Source organism: Lottia gigantea (genome assembly GCF_000327385.1).
Source record: "Lottia gigantea unplaced genomic scaffold LOTGIsca_1, whole genome shotgun sequence".
In the NCBI taxonomy this organism is placed as follows: domain Eukaryota; kingdom Metazoa; phylum Mollusca; class Gastropoda; family Lottiidae; genus Lottia; species Lottia gigantea.
The window spans coordinates 99,888-121,861 of record NW_008706746.1 but is presented as its reverse complement, the minus strand read 5'-3'; the positions used below and the strand labels follow the sequence as shown (position 1 = coordinate 121,861).

Below are 21,974 nucleotides of genomic sequence, written 5' to 3'. Positions count from 1 at the left end.
ACTTAATAACTTACATTTTAACAAAAACAAAAGCAGTCATAATCGGCAAGTTTTGGTTAATGTTTTCTGTTCAACAGGATGTGACGTAATGAACGTCGTTTCCTTCCAGGACTCAGACCACTACTCAGGTATTCGTACTGGTTTGCTGCAGCGTTTAAATTTTCCGTGAGACACATTCCACCGAGTCGTAGAGAACACGATCGTTTCCTGAAATACAAGATAGATACTCATGTCACTAAAACAATTGTGTCATGTTATTTATTGTTGCTGGTCCACGATCCTCCACCGAGTCGTAGAGAACACGATCAAAGCCCATTTTGTAGTGGAAATTAAGTCCTCTTAGTGGTTCCCAGACCCCAGTCCCCAGTCCCCTGCCTTAAGGAGATCCATTCCTTCGGGCTCGGAGAAGACACTTCCCAGATTTGCCCCCTCCCCTTCAGGCATTTTCATACACCCGTGGTCCTTGTATCGTGTCCCCAAAGCGTTCGAAACCATTACATATATCTACCAGGTAAAACCTCTTATTTGGGGCCGAGATAATCAATATTCGTTCAAGAAAACTTAAAACTACCAATTACATGTACTTTCAATACGACTGTTAGAATCACATAAAAGATGCTATCATAATTTCCCCTATATGTCCTCTAAACTATTTAGAAAACAGCTTTCAGTGCAAGTATTAAAAAATATGATATGGATTATGCCCCTTTGTCATTAATAACTGTCACGAGAGAGAGTTCTTGATAAATAGTTTTATTATCTGATTCACTGACTTCAACTTTCACTGCCACAATTCCACGTCTGTTGGGAGCACGTGCCAGAACTTAATGGCTTGAAACGCAACTATAATTTTATTTCCAAAACGATTGCATATTTTATGACAATATCAAATAACAATGGTTAAGAAAATCACATTAAAATTAAATTCATAGAATCATAGAATAGTAAATCGGTCGAGTAGTTTTCAAATCTACCAATTATTTCAATTACAGCATGTAATAATATTAAAACCAATTATATAGTGCTTCTTGTTTAGCTGATAGGTTATTATAACATTGAGCCATGAAGAAATCACAAAAAGCATGTTATTTATACATATAAGATATGGATCAACTACCCTGTCATACAAATACACCCCCTTAAAGATACAAAACATGTTATTCCTATACCAAGTCATATTCTTTTCAGTGTGACCAGGGATTAGTGCCCGTGAATGTCCTTTAGGCAGTTAATATTTTCAACCACCAGTATTTCGAGTTTTTGGGAAATGTTAAAAGCCTTATCAATCTTGTGATCACACTCAAACTATTTTTAGTATACATGAAAATCAAACGTGTTTCAAAATCCAATCGAACTGTAGTGTTTGTCGCATATTTACAAGGTTGAATGAAGTTCCTCAGTTTAACACATGCTGAAAAGATCTTAAGAGGTTTGAAACTTTACTTAAGGGAGGTCACTATTATGACTCGACAGTTCTCTAAACACACTTCCGATTACAGTGTGGTGATTTCAAATGTAGAGTGGGACATTACAAATAACTATTTCTATATGAAATATATTCATAAACTTAACAGATATAAGGCCATTATAACAACATCATTGTTCAGGGAAATCCTTGTCCCTCTACATACCTCCCTACCCTTGTCACAGATCGGGGGCCTTATTCTCGAAAGCTGAACTTAAGATGATTTTAGTATTTCAGTCATTGGATTGGTCAATCACTAAAATCAATTGTAAGTCAGGTTTTTATTATCCAAATAAATTACATGTACTGTATGTCTTTAAATCTGTATTTTAGTTTACTGAAGTTTTCTAGAATAAGGCCCTGATAGAGCAGCTAACATTTCAGTTGTGTTTGAATTCAATTTGAATTGTACATGTGTATTTAAAAGATAACGATTGAAGATTTATACAATAGATGGATTATTGCCGTGATAGTAAATATTTGTCTAGATCAACTAGCATGTGATCGAAAATAACTTAAAGGGACAGTCTGATTCTTTAGATAAGTTGGGTGATCAAAGTAGTGAAAGCTGTCGGCCATAGCTGGAAAAGCGTGTCCCTTAACTTATCTGAAAGTTCTAATTTAAGCATCATTGATTTTGAAAAGGAAACAATTTAAAAGGTTTACGTAAACCGTTGAAAGTGGCTCTGTGTTGAAAAACTAATTTCCGGATTAGGATAAACTAAGCGCCAAATTATACTAATTATGACCCGTTTTCATTAGCCCACATGGTGCAAACAAGTAGGACGTAAAACTTCATTTCATTTCTACTAAATATGAGGGTTTCAAAAAATAATACCGAGCCATTATAAAGCCAAACACCAAAACTAGGTCAAACTATTTAATTAACAATTAATACACTCCGCATTTTTATTAACCCTTTTAAAACAAAATTAGGGCGATCAAGTAGATACATGGCAATAAATAACATATTTTTAAAATCTTCTTACAATAATTTTCAATGTCTTTCATAATGAAAATTTTGCAAAACTGCACCTTTAAACTCACTTCCTGGTGTTTTGTCCTCTTAATCACTGGTTATATAAGAAACATGAGGAATGTGTCAAGTACATAAGTACGAATTCTGTCTCCCATTGTAGAACAATATATTGGTTCTTCACGTTTGGTTCTGTTAATGTCAGTTGAGAGAGAAAGAAGATGGGTTCCCTTATTTCCATTTAGTAAAATGAAAATGCTAATACTTATATGAATAGAAAGTACAGGTGTTCTAATGACTTGGAAAAATACCAGTTTGTCTCACATAATTAATTCATAATTAGCTAAATTAGAAGAGAATTACCAGCAGAGGTCCAATAAGTGGCCGATCAAGAAAGGTCAAAAAGTCTTTTTTTGTTTATCCAGATTTTACATACATGGACATTTATGATTGGTTAAAACTTTTATTTATATACAATAATGATATGATTAAGAATACATGATAATTCATTATGAACACAAATTAATCAAATAGTTTCCTTAATTTGACATTGAAAAATAAGGATACCCATCTGTAATTAAATTTGATTATAACTTTTTCACAGTCTGAGTTTAAATTTGTTTTCGACCATGCTATATCGAGTGACCGAGAAAAAACGATAACACTTTTCAATTCAAGATTTCTCATAAAGTGTCAAAGATATTATTATAACATAACTTAACATGATTCGTAAGGATTCTAGACATCTCTTCACCAAATTCCAGCTGTAAAGGTTGAACCACTTTGGAATTCCAGCCTTTTTAAAATTCTTAGTTAAAAAATAGAATATCGAAATAAATACTGAAATTATTCTTATATTAATGCTCCATACAGCTCCAATTTTCAGCAAAAATCACCCGAATTTCCTTTTTCCATGACAGGATAGTACCTATCTCTAATTCTGTCTGTCAGTTCCTCCAGCTTATCTCCTATCAAATTTGTCAGCTAGAGAAAACACACTGTAAACCAATTGGTTGTAATCGGGAGTTTTGGGGTCGTTTTTCATTTTTTGTATGAAATACCACAAAGTTTTTTGCTGAAAATGTCGTCCTCATTGGGCATTAGTTCAACGAAAGAGAGGAAATTGCAATATTTACTTTCGGCATTATATTTTTTGACAATGAATTTTAAAATGGCTGGTATTTCAAAATGGTTCAACCTATAAAACTGTTATTAGGTAAAAACAAGATATCTAATATCCTTATAAATATTAGGTCTAAATACGATCTTAGCTTTGATATGTTTTGAAATATCTTTTTATGGGTCACTCGATATATTCTCGAAACGATTTTAGCACTGGATATCCTAGAAACAGTGTTAGAAATTAAGACTAATTTTGATATCCTAGAAACAATGTTAGAGGTTAAGACTCTAGGACATCCTAGAAACAATGTTAGAGGTTAAGACTCTAGGACATCCTAGAAACAATGTTAGAGGTTAAGACTCTAGGACATCCTAGAAACAATGTTAGAGGTTAAGGTCCCTGTGTATCATAGTGCTAAGATCTTTAAGAGAATACTCGGCAATGGTTGTCTAAAAAAATCACAAAGCTATCTATATATTATACAAATTTACACCAGCCTTTGACTAAGACCAACCTAGCTTTGTACATGAATTTTGTCTAATTAATCCCACATAGCTTTGTCCAAATTAAACTACCAAGCTTTGTCTAAAGCCTAGCCTAGCCTTATCCAATGGAAAGTAACCTAATGTAGTATATATATTATCGAAATGAATCTAGCTAGCGTTGTCTAAATGACGTCACCTAGCAGGCCTAGCTCTATATAAAACCACCTGCTTATGTTTCAGACTCGCCCAGATTTGTCTAAAAGAACTCAGCTGTGAAGCCACATAGCTTTGTCTACTGAACCCATCTAACTTAGTATATATTTTCTAAATTATCCCACCTACCCTTGTATATATTAAACCAGCCAGCTTTGTCTAAATAAACTTATCTAGCTTTGTCTAAATTAAATCAAATAGATTAATTTGTCTAAATTGACACTACCCTAAGACCCACCTAGATTTTTACGTATTTTGTCTAAATGAACCTACTTAGTTTTGTATGAACCCACCTGGCTATATATGAACCCACCTTGCTATATATGAACCCTTCTAGCTATATATGAGCCCTTCTAGCTATATCTGAACCTTTCTAGCTATATATGAGCCTACCTAGCTATATATGAACCCTTCTAGCTATATATGATCCCACCTTGCTATATATGAACTCACCTAGCTATATATGAACCCTTCTAGCTATATATGATCCAACCTAGCTATAGATGAACCCACCTAGCTATATATGAACCCTCCTAGCTATATATGATCCCACCTAGCTATATATGAACCCACCTAGCTATATATGAACCCTTCTAGCTGTATATGAACCCACCTAGCTATACCTAGCTATATATGAACCCATCTAGCTATATATGAACCCACCTAGCTATATATGAACCCTTCTAGCTATATAATAATATGAACGTACATAACTAAATATGAACCCACCTAGCTATATATGAACCCTTCTAGCTATATATGAACCCACCAAGCTATATATGTACCCTTCTAGCCATACACAAACCCACCTATATGAACCACCTAGCTAGATATATAAGAACCCACCTAGGTATATTTAAACCCACCTAGCTATATATGAACCCTTATAGCTGTATATGAACCCACCTAGCTATACCTAACTATATATGAACCCACCTAGCTATATATGAACCCACCTAGCTATATATGAACCCTTCTAGCTATATATGAACCCTTCTAGCTATATATGAACCCTTCTAGCTATATAACATTATGAACCCACCTAGCTATATATGAACCCACCTAGCTATATATGAACCCTTCTTACTATATATATGAACCCCCCTATATCGGCCACCTAGCTATATATATATATATAAGAACCCACCTAGCTATATATGAACCCTTCTAGTCATATAACTATCAGAACGCACCTTGCTATATATGAACCAACCTAGCTATATATAACTTCTTTTTTGTAAACAATATTTTATTTCGGATATAAAACGGATCGTTAGGCCGGGGCAGCCACAGAAAGAAAGCCGCTTAACGTGGTATATAAAAACCACCTAGCTTTGTTTCTATATAAATGAACTCACCTAGCTGTAGGAGAATCAGCTTGTGTTAAGATATCGCGAACAGTGAGTAAAGCTTTTGTGTTTGACATTTCATCCAGTAGCCTGAAAATACATCAAAATAATAAGGTGAATTTTCTGATAGAAATACAAATTTGGGTGTTTTAATGTAAAAGAGACAGGTCCGACATCCGTTTGTCCAATCATACCTTAGTCTAACGAAGAATAGGCAGTTTTTTTAGTAAAGATAATCAGTAATAGTGTTCACAGCTCACCATCGAAATTTAGCATCCAAATGCATGGGTTTTATCCGTGTTTGAATGTTAAAGTGACGACTCGCCATTTCTTGAGACTCTACCACATATAGTAAAACATAATACAGAAAGTGAAATTCCCAGTTTGATTATGCGATTTTTCGCACATTTCTAGTTTTCCAAAGACTATTTACATAAATTCAAGACCTAAATCAACCACCGAAATCTGCTCCTTTAATATCAATTATCATTATATTCGTTTTTAAAAAATGTAAAGGATTAAGCAGGCCAATTCGTAAATCAGAAAATAAAAAATAAATTTAAATGAAGACGTTTTAGACCATTGTACACTCAACAATCAAACAACTATTGTCATTATTATTGATTTTTCCAATTAACCTTTTCAAATGAATTAAATACAGAAACAAAACCAAATGATTTTTTTCTGCCTTTTTTTAATCCAATTAATATATCTTTACTATTTCCCTCGAGGTTGTATTCTTTGTTTTAAAAAGGGGGAGACAATCAGGGGTCGAGAAAAACTAGATTCTTATTAAACCTGAAATAATTGTTATTGGTTGATCGTTATTTTCTTTCAAATCTTTTATTTTCTTTTTTTTCTTTGTGTTCCGAGAATATTGCCCATCAATTATTTTCTAGAGATCTAGATTCTGAGATCACTGACGGCGTCAGCCTATTGTCGAAATGGCGAAATATGTGGCAGACTGATTAAATGGGGGGAGGGGGCAACTGTCGAGATTGAGATCCAAAGTATAGAAGCTATAAGTCTCCAGCCCCGATGGAGCCCCTGCATTCTCACACAGATTTTGGGTCGAAAAATTTAAAAAAAAAAATTTTTTAGGTTTGTTAGAAATGTTGTGGGGGTACAATAAGACAATAAGACCTACACAAGCTTGTTAAAAGCTAAATTTATTATTATTATATTATATAAGTAAATACAGTATAGATAAGGTCTATTATTCAACTTATTATAGTTAATACCGTTTATTTGATATACTTCTGATAGATTTACATACTCATATAAGCAGTCTAACATATCGCTTTATGTATATTTCTGGACAAATAAGTTTATAGATTTGGTGGAATTCTCTTTAACTTCCGGTTGTTGACGTCTTCAGAATTGACACGTAGAAGGAACTGACAAAAGCTTTTACTTGTTTACTCGTCATTGATGATGGAAGGGCGGGAAAAGTGTCGAATTGGACAGACATGGCGGGAATGGTACAGAAGTAATGAATTATGGCCAATTAAAGGTAAAATTAGGTGACTTCTAGCCATGATTTTAACACGTTAAGATTGACAGTCGCACGGACTTACGGAGGAGTCGCTAATGGACAAGTTTGACATATATATGATGACGGCTTGTTGTTCTCGGTGAGTATCATATTGCTGACATAGTGGCAGTGTCAGCGCTAACCTCTCTAAACTGAAGGTACTAATAGGGGAAACAGACTTAAAGGAGGGGGGTTGGGGCAATAATTCAAAATGCGGCAAAGGGGAAGCGCAATATACCATGAAACGTCGAAGAAGGCCCTCATCAGCGGGAAGTTTAAAATGACCCTTTTTTCAAACTTATATTTATTGTATCCGAAATGGCTAAATTCAGAAATATTTCTTGCACCCCTACCTCTTTCTCTCTTTAACGAGCATGATGTAAAATATTCATAATTTATAATCTTACCTTTGTGTTCGTCCGTCTGGAGTAAGATTGGGTAAATCGGATCGTTTTCCCGGGCTCATACCGTCACTGAGCCAAGCTTGCGACATCATTTTATTATTGAGTGAAGTCAGCGTACATTGGTGACTGTTGATTCCAAATGCACACGTTCTTTTTCTGAAATACACAAAACATACTAGTTATTGTACACATTGTCAACTCGGAGATTCTGAAAGGGCTAATAAAATTAAGAAGAAAGGTTGAAACCCCTGTCCGAGATAGTTTCAGACTGGCCATTATTTCAGTGATTTATCGAAAGTGGTGGTGCAAGGAATCATTAGGCTAGGGGCGAATAGGGAGCACTGAGGCCACAGAATAATGAATGGGTCAAAGGGAAATTGTGAATGAAAGTGATGTGGGGGTGGGGGGAACATCCTTTTTAAAACGTATAACAATTTCATGGAAAGGAGATATGTAATATGGTCGAAACGTTGTAATGTAAGTGCAAGTATATAACGTTAAAGCCTACAGTACATAAAGAGCATAATTAAAGTAAATATTATTATTTAATCATTATAAAACATTTAGAAGTATCACAGCTCATTCAGAACAACAATTTGTATGGATTAGACTTCTATTTATTTCTTAAAAGGATTAACTTCACTAACTTATTCTACCCTCTTTCATCCTTTAATCCTTGTTTAATTCATTGTTTCATTCATTGCTATTGGATTAGCTTCATTGTGGTTCTGTTATAATCTGCTTTACTACTTCATGGCTTCCCTACCGTTTTTGCTATTTATTCCCACGTGTTGAAACGTAATGTTACTATCAGATTTAACCAATTATCAACAACCAAACCAACAACACAGAATCATTCAATTTTTACCAATCCAACTACCAACTACAAACTAGAATCCACTGGAAGCGAACATTAACTTGTCATCTACCAACCAACCAACGTTATGTTCTTTGTATTTATATGTGTTATACCATAATATATTCCCTGTTACTTTCTGTTATATAACTGCTAGTATGCGTCTATGGTTCCTGCCATTGTACTAAAAAAAAGCGTTTAATGACGTCACTAATCGCAAAATATGCTTTATCACATAAGGCCCTTCGCAATTAGGTACCTCATCAGGCATTTACTTAAAGTGGAATTGTAGGAACCACAGACTTCTGATTGAAAATTGAATTGTGCAAATTGATGCTTACCCGATACACATCGCCAAACATTTGTATGACAGATTTGAACAACATCATTTCATCAAGATCGTTTGGAAAGACGATCGAACATTTTCCAAACAATCTTGAACATGGTCAAACATGAATGATGTTGTTCAATCTGTCATACAAATGTGTAGTCGGGATTTAAGGCTGATTTGTATTAAAAGGGTTCATTAAAAACGTAGTGTACTGTTGCAGCTTTAACTTTGTTTGCAGTGATACTTCTAAATGTTTTATAAGGATTACATAATAATATTTACTTTAATTATGCTCATATCTTTATGTATTGTAGGCTTTAAAGATAGGTTTCCTTACTATTTGATAAATTGGTGTTTCTAATGAATTATCAAGTATTATTAATCAATTCAGTATGTCCTTATTGCATATAATTAAGAGTTTTATCCAATCATGTTTGTCATTCTGGATAAACAATAAAAGACTTCTTGACGTTTCTTGATCGGTCACTCATTGGAATTCTGCTGGTAATTAATTAATTTGGCTAATTATTAAAACTTGCAGATAAGTTAAGGTACACATTTGTCTAAATTTTGGTGCATTGTTTTCAGAAATTTAAGCCAAAACATTTCATTCTATGAAAAAAATCATAATGTCTCTTGAATGAAGAGTAAAATTATTAAGTGTCTAAAAAGACAAAGACAAGGTCTTGTCTAACCTTTCAATATGGTCTGTAACATTTCTATAATGTCTAAACTGACTCGAGATTTTTTACAATAATTATATGTGGTATCAGCTAAGTTGTATAGAATTTACATTGTATTGTTCCTGGCACGTCAATAGGTCAGTGTTAAGAATGACACCTTCTCTTTCATTATAAGTAAACTTTCCCCATAACGTGTTCAGAACTAATTTGGTAATAGTCCTACACATAACGTTCTAGATTCGTTTTAAACAGTTACTTTGTTCCGAGTTTATTTGGATAAAATTTCGTCGGTTCGTTTTTACCCCACACTGGTGAATTATTAATCAAGAAATAAACCTAATCGATAAATGGGTTTGTATGCCATACTTGTACTACATTGTGATATAATACGTGTCTTTGCGTCCAAGAACTATGATCGCTTATCCTATCCCGGTAAAAACTTTCACTTCTTATGATCTTTCAAAGAACTAACAAGTCTTAAAGTGACATTTAGCAATTAGAAGTATGGTATATAGACACAACATTGTGAAATAACAATCACTGGTTTTTTGCATCGTTTCGACGTGTATCCCCGTCGTCCTTTCACACCTAAGGAGTTGTGAACAGTACCAATAAATAGTGAATTAAGGTTTTAAACACACCTTCTGGGTAATAATTAAAATTGAGACCCATGCAGACCTACTAACGAAGTGGGGAGGGGGCGAAATATCTGGATTTGTCCAAATTTTAACATAGATGTGAGATTTTTGCCCCCCTTTCCCCTCAACCCCCTTCCTTTGACTCCGCAATTGCAAGTTCCGATCAAAACCGCAAAACTACACCCGAAGTTAAAAAAAGGAATACCTTGGTAGAAGAATACAACTTAAATTCCTGATCATTGAGTGAAATGAATTTCAATTCAAATGCAACGTTGCGTAATAAAAATTGAAATTCTGATGTGGAATTTAAAGAAATTATTTAATACTCCCAGGACTTGTTAGTAAGTAACAATTTGAGAAAATCTCAGACCTGGTAAAGTGACATCAGTTATCCTTCACACAACTAGTTAATTGGTCACTCGGGGTTTCAGAAGGACAAATCCAATACTGCAGTATAGTTCATTGATAAAACACGCTGATAACAGTCTCTGAGTCACAGAAGCAGTTGCGTTTTGTTCGGAAACATCAGGTGAGATGATTAGAAACGGCACTACACAGAAGGGCCAGCGCAATGATGGCAGACAGATAACTGTATTGACACTTTATTGGGTCGATGTAGCGGCAAAGATAAAAATATGTAATAGTTCGAACGTGTTGAAGATCGGTATATACAGACACAAGGACTATCTTCAGCACGATTTGTCTTTATATGTCCCTCAATCGACAGTTAGCCGCCGGCGTATTTCATTGTGTTTTAACAAATTTCAGCGCTCATCAATGACAACTTAAACCAATTTCCACACATTTCTAGGGTAAATTAAATCGAAATTGAACAGAAATTTGTACCTTTAACCGAAATTTCGTGACTTTCAAGCCCCTTGTTGTTAGCAAATACCGGTTGGCTAAAATCAGAAAAATTTCCGTACCGGTTAATCAATGGTACAGGCAATGGGTTTGAGGTTTCGATTTTCTTCTTCGAGCCTTTATGCCTTAGTTCCCATCCCAGGGTACATTTCTCCCTGAGATTACCAGAAAACACCGTAGGGGTAGCTGAGACCGTAAGCAGACATATGTGCATAAATATTTTAAGCATTTTAGTGTTTTAGAGACGGTACTTACTAGACCGAAATATCGGTCTTCCAGCCTCTGATAGCTCTTTGGACAGATGTCTGGCTGGTGAAGAGACAGAAAAATAGGCCTTGTAAAATGGAGACTTTCCGCATCTCCACAAGTGTGGGATTTTAAACCTATTTAGATACCTCGGATCTCCAAAACCCAGATATATTTGGAAAGATGAATATTTTTGTAGGTTCAGTCATACCATCAATCTCTCCCTACTTCATTTACTTCACGTCTATCATTTTCGGTAAGTTTCTTTTTAACGAAAATGATCTCGTATCAACCATTTAAAACTGCGTGCGCAGCCAAAAGTTCAAAGGTCGGAGTCACGTGATACTAACAAAACAAAAGTTACGGTGATGCCCAACACTATATTTCAGTCATCGTAAAGGTAATTCAATATATCAAAACGCATCTTCAGAGGTTTGGAAAAAACCCATATAACAGGGTATATCTTTTCTGACTCTACTCAAGCCGACAACTGTCAAATTAGCCATCAGGGGCTGGGATAGAGGCAGATGTTTCGGACTAGGTACTTGCTGCTTTAGATGACACTCATACGAAACTACGTATGGTTCTTATATGGAAATAACACTCCAGTAAGAACCACTGTACAGTGTAATAAATAAATACAATGAACGGGTAAACAGCCTGGAGACTTGTAAAAAGGAGAAAATTAGGGTAATTCTAATTCGTTACAACAACGTTATTGAATTTTGACGACATTTATAAATTTATAACTGGAATTATAGATACAGTAGGCTAATAATCATATATCTCTACAAATTAATATTTATAGTCAACCGTGGCTTTGTGTTTATTGGGATATATCGTCGATCGTATAGCTTCAGACAACTGAGAGTTTCACGCTATGCTATCATCAGACAACTGAGAGTTTCACGCTATGCTATCTTCAGACAACTGAGAGTTTCACGCTATGCTATCTTCAGACAACTGAGAGTTTCACGCTATGCTATCTTCAGACGATACATAGATTTATTTGTAATGGATATGTAAATGAGGTGACGTCACGAAATTAGGTATCGAAAATTATCGCGAGATCTCATCATATTTGCATTTTAAGTCCATTCTCTGTTGAATATATTATGTACAGATGCAAGAGTGATGTGTTTAGATTGAAATGGCAAATGTCACGTATAAAATATGAAGGTAAAGATGTATGACAAATGTTTTAGTAATGTGTCAAGAATTATGATTGAACAGAGAACAATTGAACATTCTACATTTTTTTGAAATTGTTTCTTTTAACAATAAACATTAAACATTTAACTTTTGACATAAAACATTTTCATATTTTATGTGTATTAGCAGTATTTGACATTTGGCATTATATATTAGAGATAAGGTATATTACAATCGGTATATTTTTCGTAGAGGAATATTTTTTACATAGACTGACAAGAAATAAGTAGGCTACATTACATTCAATATAATATATTTCTACGGGAATCACAGACGTTTGATTGAAAGTGGAAGGGTGCAAATTGATGCTATTAGTGTTCCCGATACACATAAAAATTTCAGAAAAACCTCTTAATAATCCCGTTAACTATTATGGTGGTAGGACCACTTTAAACTTGTATATAGATTACTTCTACTTACTGTAAACGCTGGTATTCATCGTCCAGATTCTTTAATGTTTCTTGTAAACTGTCGGTGTTAATATTATTTCTTGTGTCTCTCTTCATTAGAAATCTGGAAAAAAAAATCATCGAAGTATTCTTAAAAATATTCCTCCTGAATTCAGCGATTAGTCGGCTGTGATCGGGTATGACTGGACTGATAAAGACTACATCTTAGATTGAGCCTGGCGTCAGGCATGACTAAATGACCTACCACCCAAAATACGGCACTGCATTTTGTTGCAGATTGTACCGATATTACCAGAATCATCATTTCAAGCTTCACACTCTTCAGGTCCAACATAAAAGATGCTAGTTTTGAAATAAGTATTACCCCTATACCCAACCCCCTCTCCCTCCCCTTTCTGGTTGGGTTCCTTAAAAATGAAATGAGATGGATTTTTTAGGTCCTACTTTACTGCACCATGTGGGCTATTGATGATGGGCAACGCCAAACAGGGTACAATGTGGGAAATTTTTCAAGGACAGCCGCATTAGCCTGCTCTTTTTCGATTACCAACTGTCGAGGGATTCCTCGGAGATGGAGATAAAGGTGAATGTGCAGTAATAGCGTAACATCATTTAATATCTTGAACACTAAGAACTTGAGCTTGTGAGGCAGTTTTATGCCGATTCCAATGGTGTTCTTTATAACTTTAAAAATCAGAGTAAGGTTCAATATCAGGAAAGACATTTGACCGCTGTAAGTTCCTCCAAGATAGAACCAGTGGTTTTATTTCTTCGACCTCCTTAAACCAAAAATAAAACCAAAATAACCCGAACAAAATTTCCCAGGAGGCTATCGTTTATAAATAATGACGTCATTAAACACGGCCGACCACAGCATCAAGACATCGTCTCAAACTAAGATGTAGTCTTTGTCGCTCTAGTCAATGTCACTGAATGAATCAAAAGAAATGTTAAGACTGGAAATACGAGACTAGTCAAATGTAGGCAGTTTTATTGGTAGAATAAACGAAACTAATAATGTTTCAATTCGCCAGATTCTTGCAGACGTCGTAATTAATTTTAGATTACCAATTTTGTTGAAATGTCTGAATGAGGTGGAAGAAGGCCATATTTACAGAATGGAGTCGAAATGAAGTAAATCTGTCGTTAGAAAGAAAAGCTTTGTTTATTTGTCGGGTCGCCATTGAGAGAAGGAGATCTATAGCCAAATATTGCCCATTTCAAATCAAAATTTGTCTATAAAACCGAGCATTTTCTTTGTCCAAAGCTAAATGAAATTTCAAACCAAACCAAATGGAAATGGAAATTCCGTCAAAGTGATGTGTCGATATGACAGTTTGCTCGATTATAGATGGGATGACTCTTTCATGGTTAAATTTGAATCAATGAATGACATGTCTGTTAGAACTCTTATTAACTCTGCTTTTCAAAATTCCGTCATTTCAAAGAACTTTGATCAGACATCACTAATATCACACGACTGTGTCGCGCCCACCTAACTGATAGAATATTACTCAATAGCGGGAAACCGCCTTGGATCTTAAGTATGTGTTCAACTACTTAGCAGTATGCGAAAAGATAGAAGTGAGCTACCATTACATTCAGTCCAACTAGCTAGCAGATTGTGACATGATAACAGTGAGACATCATTACATTCAGTCCAACTAGCTAGCAGATTGTAACACGATAACAGTGAGACATCATTACATTCTGTCTAATTAGCTAGCATATTGTAACACGATAACAGTGAGACATCATTACATTCAGTCCAACTAGCTAGCAGACTGTAACACGATAACAGTGAGACATCATTACATTCAGTCCAACTAGCTAGCAGATTGTGACATGATAACAGTGAGACATCATTACATTCAGTCCAACTAGCTAGCAGATTGTGACATGATAACAGTGATACAACATTACATTCTGTCCAACTAGCTAGCAGATTATAACACGATAACAGTGAGACATCATTACATTCAGTCCAACTAGCTAGGAGATTGTGACATGATAACAGTGAGACATCATTACATTCTGTCCAACTAGCTAGCAGATTGTGACATGATAACAGTGAGACATCATTACATACGGTCTAATTAGCTAGCATATTGTAACACGATAACAGTGAGACATCATTACATTCTGTCCAACTAGCAAGCAGATTGTGACATGATAACAGTGAGACATCATTACATACGGTCTAATTAGCTAGCATATTGTAACACGATAACAGTGAGACATCATTACATTCTGTCCAACTAGCTAGCAGATTGTGACATGATAACAGTGAGACATCATTACATACGGTCTAATTAGCTAGCATATTGTAACACGATAACAGTGAGACATCATTACATTCAGTCCAACTAGCTAGCAGATTGTGACATGATAACAGTGAGACATCATTACATTCTATCCAACTAGCTAGCATATTGTAACACGATAACAGTGAGACATCATTACATTCTGTCCAACTAACTAGCATATTGTAACACGATAACAGTGAGACATCATTACATTCTGTCGAACTAGCTAGCAGATTGTAACACTATAGCAGTGAGACATCATTACATTCTGTCCAACCAGCTAGTAGATTGTGACACGATAACAGTGAGTCACCATTACATCCTATCTAACTAGCTAAAAGACGATAACAGTGAACTACCATTGATCTAAACTATGGTGTCCATCTAACTAGCAATACTCAAGAAATACTCAATAACCTATTTTGTTCAATTAGCTAGCAGATTGTGACACGATAACAGTGAGACACCATTACATACAGTCTAACTTGCTAGCAGATTGTCACACGATAGCAGTGGCTTCCACTGAACTTCTTTGTCCAGCTATTGATGCGCAATTCATCTAATAAATTTTGTCCTGCTAGCATGCAGAATGGAGCAGAACCATTGACCTGCAGAAATAATCATATAATACAACAGAACCATCCCCTACCCTCAACACCCAATCCCCCCCCTCCCCTAATCTCTCCTTTCATTTCAAGCCTTTGACCTACAGTGTACAGTGTAAATCTATAAGACTATATAATAGTATTATGATAATTAAATCGTCCGTTACATTATCCAAGTAAATTCATCAAGTTAATCGTGACCTACTCAGACGTCATTCTCATTTTTTATATCATTATTCCAACTTTAATATCCCTTTAACCTTTACACGGACAGATTTACACTTTTACTACCAGTTGCTATAGATTTCATAAGCTAATTTTCAGTCTAGTCTAAAGTATTCTTGCCCATCTTGCATCATGCCTTAATGAGATACGAGGTACGATTAGTATGATCTTAAAGGGATTGTAAAGAGGTTTTCGAAAATTTGTATGCTTATCGGAGACACTGATAGTCTCAATTTGCGTTCATTGCAATGTTCAATCACGTCTGTGGTTTCTGCAATTCCGTTAAAACTAAGTGTTTGGTGAAGTCACTAATCGCAAAGAGCCTTTTGTGATAAAGCATATTTAGCGATTAGTGACCTTATTTAACGTACGGGATGTTACTCGATGCAGACACGATTGGCTTTTTCCACTGCATCATAAATCCCGCACCGTAGAATGCAACGGATACAGTACCTCGTCTACTTCTTTTCTATTCTTTAGAGTTATTGGTGTCACCGCATTGTCCTATTCTATATGAAAAATATATTTTAGCCTTCTTGTGACTTCTTGTGACTTCTTGTGACTTATATACTAGTAGAGGGTCAAATTGTCAACGCATACTTCACAACATCCGTTTGGTTTGTGACCCTACCTTACTTATCAGAATCCAGACTAAATGTTAGCTTTGTCCATCAACTGTCACTTTAAACACTTTCTTTAACATTCAATACGCGATCTTTTGGACGAGAAAAAAGTGAGAACGTGTGTGCTACAGTTAAAGATGGGTTTCCTTATTTTTTAGTGTCAAATTAAGCAAACTATTTGATTAATTTGTGTTTCTTATGAATTATCATGTGTTCTTAATCATATCATTATGTTCTTATTGGATGTAATTAAATGTTTTAGCCAATCATAAATGTTTATGTATGTACAGTCTTGATAAACAAAAAAGACTTTTTGACCTTTCTTGATCGGTCACTCATTGGAATTCTGCCCTGATTTAGCTAATTATGAATTAATTATGGACATGTGAGACAAACTGGTATTTTTCCAAGCCATTAGAACACCTCTACTTTCTATTCATATAAGTATTGGCATTTTCATTTTACTAAATAAAAATAAGGGAACCCATCTTTAAATAAAGTAACAAAATTGGTAAATTTACCTACCTGAAATCTGTTCGACAATAAACAGTAGTGGTTAAATAAAATAAACATATTGAAACGGTGACATAGAGCGGTGTCGTGCTGATCATTCTACTTTCGGTTTTCTCGGTCTGAAAATAGAAACAGATTTTATAATTAGATACATAATAATCATCTGATTATTTGTCATGAACAGAAACTCATCTATTGTGACCTGAACCAGAGCTTTTAAGAGACTATGCTCTCATTACTATCGTACACCTAATTTCAATTCTGGCAAATTTTGATTCGCAGATGGTTGTGATAATTTCGGGGTCATTTTGAAATGAAATGAAAATGAAATGAATGGAGTTTTACGTCCTTTGGGTCATTTTGATTCGCGAACTGTGATGCTAAATCTCTTAAAGAGGCATTATGTTATTTTCGTAGGTAAAACAAAATAAATATGGCCACCTCTACCTAACCCTTACAATCTTGAAAATCAAAGTGGTTTCATGCTTAAAAAAACTCAAAACCTAGCGTACCCATTGTGTGCTATCTTATCCATAACGTTGTTAGCAGCCAGTGAGAACACGCAAGGTCACGGTGCAAAAAGCCAGTGCGTTTTATTATAATATTTATCTCTATGGTAGGAGCTGATTGTAAAAAGGTCTTATCGTTTAGTAGGAAATTGATTATTATTAGTTTTTATTCTGTATATCAATGTTCCTGTAATTCCTCTGGAATAGATTTATCTGGTAGAATATTAAATTGGGTCAAGTGATGATATTTTGACCTGTCCAGTGACCTTCCAGAGTAAAATGGCCTGTCCAGGGGTAATACAATCATTGCTGTTGAATATCAGAGTAGTAATTCAATGATTTCCCTTTACTACCAGTTGGTGACTCGGCGAGTTTCGCAATCTTAAGGTCTAAGATTTAAGTTCAAGTTTTCCTCTTGTTAGTTATGCAAGGTGAAAGAGCTGACGATGTTTTATGTGACAATAACAGTAGGTTTCTATCACTGTCTTCTTCTCAAATATAAAGTTTTAAGGATTCATGTATCATTTTATGCCGGAAATTTTTTGAAAGCAACTTCCTCAAAATTTGAGTACAAAGCCCCAAATATGGATTTCATTTTCACCAATCGAATAAACAATCATCTTCAAGAGCATGCCTCGCGTTAAGTGTTTAGTGCAAGCTTTGATCGCCACGGGTTTCAAAAAATATCTGAGAAACTTGTCATAAACACAGAATTTCATTTTCGTCAATCGGTTCGCGGATCAACTCGTGGATTTTTCAACCGGAAACTGTCCTTTTAAATCAAAATATTCAATTCCGTTGATGACAAGATGGTTTTTGTTGTAACACCTTATTTCAATTTAAAATATTACTTAATAATTTGCTTGACTTAGTTAACTAATAGTGCGATTTGATTGGTTGGTAGACGACTAACGGTTGGCTCGGTTGTTTAATAAAGCGTTATGATTGGTTTATTTAAATCAGTGATAGATCAAGTTGAAGATGTTCAGCTGAGTTGAATCCGAGTGAGAAATCAATAGGAGAATTACGACAACCAATTTACGGCTCGTAAATACACAGCCTCTTAAAACACACTCTTTTATAGGTACTGGATAATTTGACGTTCATTGTCTAGTTAACCGAGTCTACTGTTATTAAGTGTTTATCTTTTATGTTTATCGAATGACTGGATAACGGAGTCTTCACATGTGTATTAAAAGGGATTAGATTAATCCCATGTAAGCCTCGATCTCGTTTTTACGATAAGTTGTTTTCCGTGTCAGTAAAGTCAATCTAATTATTTTTATAAACTGCTCTTTAACTCTGGAAGCCATGAATTTACCCCACAACGAGTTTAAAAACAACTTGAAAGTAAATCGCAATTCAAATTTTTACTATATCTTCAAAAAACACTACAATTGAAATTCCCGAAAGAAAATTTCCTTTTTGATCTGAAAATTTCCAAATTAGACTAACATGTTATTCTACATAACAAAACACACAGTCGAAAATTGAAAATAAGCCATGCAGATTTACAGAACTAGTCTCCATTATTCTGGACAATATTCAAATATGATAAAGGTAAATGTTACAACTGAGTTCTAACTGGGCATAAAGCATTCAATCTTTCGAGGAAGCAGGCCTCTCCGGATTTATTACTTGCCCCTCCGAACGATCAAGTCTGGCTACGGACCTTGTTGAATTGAAGTCGACAATCTTGTACACACGCACAACTTACGATTCGTATACGGCCACGAACGATTGCCGAAGGGGCATGTACGACCGTATAGGAATTGTGCGTGTATTCGTAACAAGATAATTTGAATCTAGCGTCTATACGGTCATTTTTATGGTCGGATTTCAGTTATTGTAGACAGATTTATTATATCTTTAACATCCTACAGGTCGGCTCCTCATTTTTATCAATGTCGATCTACTAGAGCGCATGCCCAACTTACTATAGAATACGGCCGCTAACACGAATTTTTGAATTTCACGTGTATTCGTAAGATGATGAGTTCAGTAATAGTAGATAATGTCGTAGTATCATTTACACCCTCTAGGTCGACTTCCCATTGATATATTGAGCGCATGTACAACTTATAACTATATAGTTTACAGCCACTAAAACGGATTTGAATTTCGCGTGTATGCGTTAGATGATTTGAATCTACCGTCCATACAATATGATATCAGTGATTGTGGACAATTTGATCATATCCTTAACATCCTACAGATCGGCTCCCCAAAATGATTAGTGTCGACCTAGAGCGCATGGACAACTTATAACTATATATAGTATACGGCCGCTAAAACGGATATGAATTTCGCCTCCATTCGTAACATATGAGTTGAGTATACCTTCCATACAATCTGACAATCTCAGTGATAAGAAAATGTCATAATATCCTTTACATCCTCTAGGTCGGCTCCCCATTTTCATTCATATAAATCAATATATAAGTTGTATACTATAATAAATACATAGTTACTTTTATTTCTTTAAACAACTTGTGGTTTGTGTTTACACGACTAATTAAAAATATTTCCAGTATTCCAATGCACTGACTGGCCTCCCAATGGTCAACATGAACACTAGGACGGAACAATTGAACATTAAGTTATTATTGTAAGGTACTGAAGCTATTGTTGGAATTGTAAATCGTTACAGGACAAGACAACCACAAGGCTAATGAAAAAATAAAACTGACACGACAGAGTTAGGGTAGGGTCCGTACGGAATTAACACATTAAGAAACTTGAAGGTGTTTATTCGATTTGAGCTCCACTAACATTGGGACTGCTGCCACTACCGAGGCAGGTCGTGCTAATCCTTCCAGAACACCAAATGTCCTTTCCTATAACTAATATTGTATATTATCTTGTATATTTGTTGCTATGGATACTATATTAAAAAATCTGTCTATGGTAGCCATGAATGAAAAAATTCAGAAAGTCTTTTTCAGATTTTTAACTACCTTTATGAATGATAATATTTTACGGTGGCGTCAAAGTGGTACTTAAATCAACTATTTTAAAATAATTACAATGTATACTGTACTGAAGTACCTGTTCACAGCCGCCTTTCTCATGTTCTCTACAATTTTATTATAGTTTCTATTGCTAGTTTACCTGACATTAATAGACTCCGTATTGGAGAGAGCATGTTTCACACTACTTTGATGATCTTGACTGTACACAGTGGCGGCACAGGGGAAACATTTTGAAATAGAAATAAAAATATTAAAACAGAATCTGAAACATATTTTTTACGTGGAAGTATGGGCAAATTCCCATAGTTTGATAAAACTTCAGAATAATCCGAAATCAATCCTTAAATTGGACAGTTTTTAAAAATACACAAACAGGTAAATAAAACAAATATTACTCCATCTATTAACCGAAATGGAAAAACCAAGAATTATTAAAGCAATACAAGGCTTACAAAATATGACAAATCTGTATACAAAAAGGAAGTATGAAAAGTTGTTGTTGTTTCGATGTAAGAGCAAACATACCCACCCCCTCTGCAAACCCCACCCCACTACCTTTAAAGAGTATTTTATAAATTCTAAAACATAAAAAAAAATCCATCACATTCTCTTTTAAAAGTGCATCTACGATTTTGTAAAGTAACTAATCTATCGCACGCCCTTTCCGAAGTTTTTTATTTTCTAATCCATCTGTCTAATCATACTCCGCATTTTTAGTATCTGCGTTTGGAAGTTTAAATGACGACTCGTCTTTTCTTAAGCCTCAGCCATTTATAGAAAAGACATGCATTGTATCTAGAAATAGAAAGTGAAATATCTATAGCTTGACGTATATTTGAAGGGATTGTGCGATTTAGTGCAGTTCTAGTACCAATGAAGACTATTTACATATATTCAATACCATGGCCTTTAAGTTATTTTTCATAATTTTTTACACTAATCATACTCCCACTTTAACTACTGATATTACACCAGGCATCACGTGAATTTTCTTCCAAGATGGCGTGAGTAGTAACAATCCTAGTGGAGAGAAGATATGACTGTAGGCTAGTTGACATTTATAGGAAATTAGTTAAACAAACAATGCTGTAAGGAATGGAGACGAGGTGCGTAGGGTTCGAATCTAAAGGTTATAAAGTCTCTATTATCTACAGGCCTATCACTGTTAACTATGACTATATGTAGCAGCCTTGTATAGCCTAACCTTTCTGTGAAACACCCGAGATAAAAAATATACCAATGTAGAGGTAACGCAGTAATAAACGCAGGTGATATAGCTTACACGCCCTATTTATTCAAGGACGAGCAATCTGATTGACATACAAATTAGGAGCCTTATTAAATGTTCCGAGTCACTAAAATTGATTTTAAATTTCGTTTTGTTATCCAATCGAATTACTGTATTTCAAAATTGTGATGCATCTCATGTTGT

At 34.9% G+C, this 21,974-nt stretch overlaps 1 protein-coding gene across 1 annotated transcript in view; it reads right to left on the bottom strand.

Annotated features, from left to right (window-relative positions):
* Positions 1-56: 56 nt before the first annotated feature.
* Positions 57-21,974, bottom strand: part of LOTGIDRAFT_151867 (hypothetical protein) — a gene marked incomplete at both ends in the record, with an annotated part of 36,461 nt that continues 14,543 nt past the window's right edge. The window contains 6 exons of the mRNA XM_009045359.1: positions 57-207; positions 5,621-5,701; positions 7,553-7,705; positions 12,800-12,892; positions 17,074-17,180; positions 21,072-21,120. Coding sequence (XP_009043607.1) covers positions 57-207; positions 5,621-5,701; positions 7,553-7,705; positions 12,800-12,892; positions 17,074-17,180; positions 21,072-21,120 — 634 coding nt within the window. The remainder of the gene's footprint in view (positions 208-5,620; positions 5,702-7,552; positions 7,706-12,799; positions 12,893-17,073; positions 17,181-21,071; positions 21,121-21,974) is intronic.